General features: G+C 34.7%; 1 protein-coding gene across 2 annotated transcripts; it reads left to right on the forward strand.

Annotated features, from left to right (window-relative positions):
• Positions 1-1,072: 1,072 nt before the first annotated feature.
• On the forward strand, positions 1,073-3,149 carry LOC132054393 (transcription factor bHLH51-like). Of its 2 annotated transcripts, XM_059446413.1 has the most exons (3): positions 1,073-1,470; positions 2,064-2,476; positions 2,857-3,149. In XM_059446413.1, exons 1-3 carry the CDS (start codon positions 1,201-1,203, stop codon positions 2,987-2,989), a joined length of 816 nt encoding a protein of 271 aa, XP_059302396.1. In that variant the 5' UTR covers positions 1,073-1,200; the 3' UTR covers positions 2,990-3,149. The 2 variants fall into 2 exon arrangements, with proteins under 2 accessions (XP_059302396.1, XP_059302401.1); XM_059446418.1 differs by having other exon boundaries at positions 1,077-1,470; positions 2,064-3,149.
• Positions 3,150-3,989: the final 840 nt, after the last annotated feature.

A 3,989-nucleotide genomic window follows, 5' to 3' on the forward strand; every position in this document is an offset into this window, starting at 1 on the left:
AAATACTATAATATATATATATATATATATATATATATATATATATATAATACAAAAAACAAAAAAAAAGGGTTTTCAAGCCTTTTTAACGTCGGATCGATTCCGTTTGAGGTTTTAACCTAAAAACTTTTTTTTTTTAATGGAAAAGCCGATTTCCTAACCGGTTACCGATCCGGTTCCGGTTAAACCGGTTAACAGGCCTAGTATTCCCCTCATTTTCTACTGTGACACCGACGAAGATGTAAAGGATATATGATAATTGGACAAAATGATGGGGCCTGGTAAAGAAAAAAAGGAAACTAAGGAACAAAACAATAAAATAAATGCAGCTGCACTTGAAAATAGACAGCTATACATCAAATTGAGAGGAAAAATGGAAGGTGGGAACTACAAGGACCACACAATTTTATCAGATTTGATTGAAGGGGTGGTAGATTGCTAGTCATATCAATATTTTAAGTCACTCTTTTATGGTTGAAGTTACAAGAAGGAGAGTAATTGTGACCCTACTCCATGATTTTAGGGGTAGCAGTAATTGAAGATCTTTTGTAGTCTTCTGCAGGGAAAATCTCAATTGAACATGCTTTATTTACATAAAGTGAGCTAACTCTATACGTCAAAATGATTGATCACAAAATGCATGAACAAGGAAAGAGTAACTCTAAATGGATAGGGAATTTAATAAAACGAAATCCTTTATTGTATGCATATTTCATTAACAGTATCTATCGTCAAAAAAAGGCGATAATTTATCAGGACAAGCTTGACTAGATTTGTTTTTCATTTAATTCCCTTCATCATTATTTATACAAATTACTTTATTTGACAATTTCACAGTTTAGTGGCATTGTGGAGTATATTCTATACTTTTCTAACTACCGGCAAATCTGAAGCCTGATTCTGTGGATGGCTTTATATGCCATAACAAGTGTAAGTGCTCCTTTGAAATTTAAGGTACACTGTCCATCTAAGTGTCTGTTGGTAAAGGGAGAAACTTTTTTGTCACATTGAGATGACATAGTGATAAGTGATAAGGCCAAATATGATTTTTCATTTGACCAACTAAAGGTTACTAGATATCACACACATCAGCATCAGTACTTGAAAGCTATCATAAACAGTGACATCCAATTCTTTTTATGCTTCTTTAAATCATGAAAACACAAGATAAGCTAATAAGATCATCATTCCTCTTTCTTGATGGATAATTCCTCTTACTGGCCTCAGACTGAAGTTGTGACTCATAGTACTCTTTCATGGGCTCATAATTTCCAAGAAGATTCACCCTTTTTACTTCCTAGTAATTCATGTGATGTTACCTCATTCAAATCTTGTTATTTCCCGACATGGTCTCAACAGTTTACTGAAGCAAGTGCTTCTAGGAGTCATAGTGAAGCTGAGAAAAGGCGCAGGGATAGAATAAATGCTCAGCTTTCTACTCTTAGAAAACTCATTCCCACCTCTGAAAAGGTAAGCTTTTATTTGGTCTGTTTTCCACTTTGGTGTTTGGTTACTAGAAAAGGAAAATGTTTTCCGTCAAAAGAAGAAAAAAATTACATACCTCACTAAGGGGTTGTGCGAAGTCATTTTCTTTACAACGATCTTAATTTTTAATTTCATATTAGTTGCTCCAACCCAGGGATGGGGCTAGTTAGAAGGAAGGGAATTTAATAGTTGCCGCTTTGACGAAATATTGTATTGTGCAAATAGGGTAAATGTATTTTTCTATAGTAATATATACTGTTGGATCCCTCGAGATAAGTGAAAATTCTAGTGCAGAGGCAAAGGGTGCTGAAGGTGTCACAATTCAAATCCCAACTATAGTGCTCTATTATTGATATGAATCTCCTTACATAAATTTCTGGCTCCGCCAATGCTCCAACGAGAACTTTCTAATATCATTATTAACCTTTAAATTATATTTCTTCTTATAAAATATATTTCACTCACCTTCAAGACATGGAAAATAACTTGCGTCATACCGAACACACTACACTATCCCAAACAACTTTAATTTGTTTTCCATGTAAATTATGCTTTTTCTATGATTACCAATCATGCAGATGGATAAGGCAGCTCTACTGAGAAGTGTGGTTGAGCATGTTAAAGATCTAAAAGGAAGAGCAAAAGAAATCAGCAATGGATTGAACACTCCTAGTGACATTGATGAAGTAATAATTGAGGAACAAGATGAAAGTTCTACAAACAAGGATAGCATATTTCTCAAGGTTTCTCTTTGTTGTGATGATCGACCTGAATTATTCTCAGAGCTAAACAGAGGGCTCAAGAACCTGAAACTAACAACTATGGAGGCTAATATAACTAGTTTGGGTGGAAGAATTAAGTGCATTTTCGTGGTTCAATCTATTAATGGTGTTTGCATTAATTCTCTCAAACAATCTCTTAGAGTGGTGCTTTCTAGGATTGCTACTTCCCCTTCTACTTCCAATTTTCGAATCAAAAGCAAGAGGCAGAGGTTCTTCTTGCCTCCTAATTATTCTTAGAGTTAATTAATTGTAAAAAACACAGATTAACTATCACTTTTTCGCAAGTTCTATACCTCAACTCTCCATTGTTCCCTTTATCTATCTAAACTATCACTCCCTTCGTATTGAAACACACATCAATACTATTTTATGTAGTTAAATGAAACAATGGATAGTTCGCCAACTCTGCATCGAGGTGTTTTAATTCAAAGTGAGTGATATTTTCGGTAGTTAAAGGAAGAAAGAATAGTTTGAATTATGAAACTCGTGAAAAAAATGATATTTTATGCGTGTTTTTGACCATTTACTCTTATTCTGAATTCTTTTTATTTCCGGTCCTCCAAATTGAGCGATTGCTTTGTTGGAACAGCTCAACGAGGTGTGGGTTCAATTCCTACAATGCCTCAACCCAAGTGTCGGTTTCATTGGATTGGCTAAACTTGCTCTGGTCTAGTGTGCTATGTGCATATGCTTCCATTCGGACTCACTCAATGGAAAGCTAACTCTGATGTTCTGTTTATTAACTTCAAATTTGTTGCCAATTTTATTGGGCATGACAAAAGAGGACAAAGAGAAGTAAGATTTCATGTGCTTCGTTCATAAGAATGTGATCAATTTGGTGGTCTCTATTTCTATGAAGTGTTTTTGTTTGTTTCCAAGTTATATGCAGTAACTTTTTAAAAGTGAAGCTCGAGTTGATGTATGACACATCACGTCTGTCATTTGCTAGATCAACATCCAAAGGCAAAATGTTTTCGTTCTTTTCAGAAAAATAAAATGACTCGACTTATATTATTTTGCAAAGGTGACGCTCCCCCGGAAAATAAAAACAGAGCAAAAATCTAGTGATTCTTTTGACCTTGAATTTCGGTTTGACAAACCTTTTTATCTTTGCACGGGAAGAGATGAGCCCTTCAAATATCATTGTCCGGTGGATTTAACCTGCTACAGAATTTTAGAACTATTTTATGTGATAATGTCATTGACCGCCATGGAAAATTAAAACTTGTGATCTAAAGCTAAGTCATATATATTTGTGTGATAATAAATCATATCATTAAGAGTAAAAATTGAAGTTATATAGTTAAATTAACACTGTACATGGTTCATGGACGAGCTCTTAGAAGCTTTGAGGATTTGGATTCACACAAGCTAATGTAGAGTGTACAAGATATATTTGATTGGAGAATTGGTCTAAAATTCTTCATCCCAAACCCCGTGATCGAAGAAAAGTGAGAGTACAAAATGGGCGTATGAGTTCTGTTAGGGAGAAAAGGATCGGTTCTTAACATCAATGACGAGGGAGTAAATAGAGATGAAGATAAGGGGTGGAGAGATGATGGAAGTAAATAGAGATGAAGATAAGGGGTGGAAAGATGATGGAAGACCCCTTCTTTAGTTATGTCTCGAAAGATCGAAATAAACTAACCCCAATTTTAGATATTAGATTAACTCTATCATGCTCTCTCTCACACCCAATCAAAAGAGGACATCTAGTTAAAA

This window comes from Lycium ferocissimum, chromosome 1 (genome assembly GCF_029784015.1).
Source record: "Lycium ferocissimum isolate CSIRO_LF1 chromosome 1, AGI_CSIRO_Lferr_CH_V1, whole genome shotgun sequence".
Classification (NCBI taxonomy): Eukaryota; Viridiplantae; Streptophyta; class Magnoliopsida; order Solanales; family Solanaceae; genus Lycium; species Lycium ferocissimum.

Excerpts from the sequence above, each read along its gene's own strand:
- LOC132054393 (XM_059446413.1), top strand. The coding sequence starts at position 1,201 with ATGGATAATTCCTCTTACTGGCCTCAGACTGAAGTTGTGACTCATAGT. Across the intron at positions 1,471-2,063 it reads TCATTCCCACCTCTGAAAAG|ATGGATAAGGCAGCTCTACT; the intron begins GTAAGCTTTTAT and ends CCAATCATGCAG. Across the intron at positions 2,477-2,856 it reads ATCAAAAGCAAGAGGCAGAG|CTCAACGAGGTGTGGGTTCA; the intron begins GTTCTTCTTGCC and ends TTGTTGGAACAG.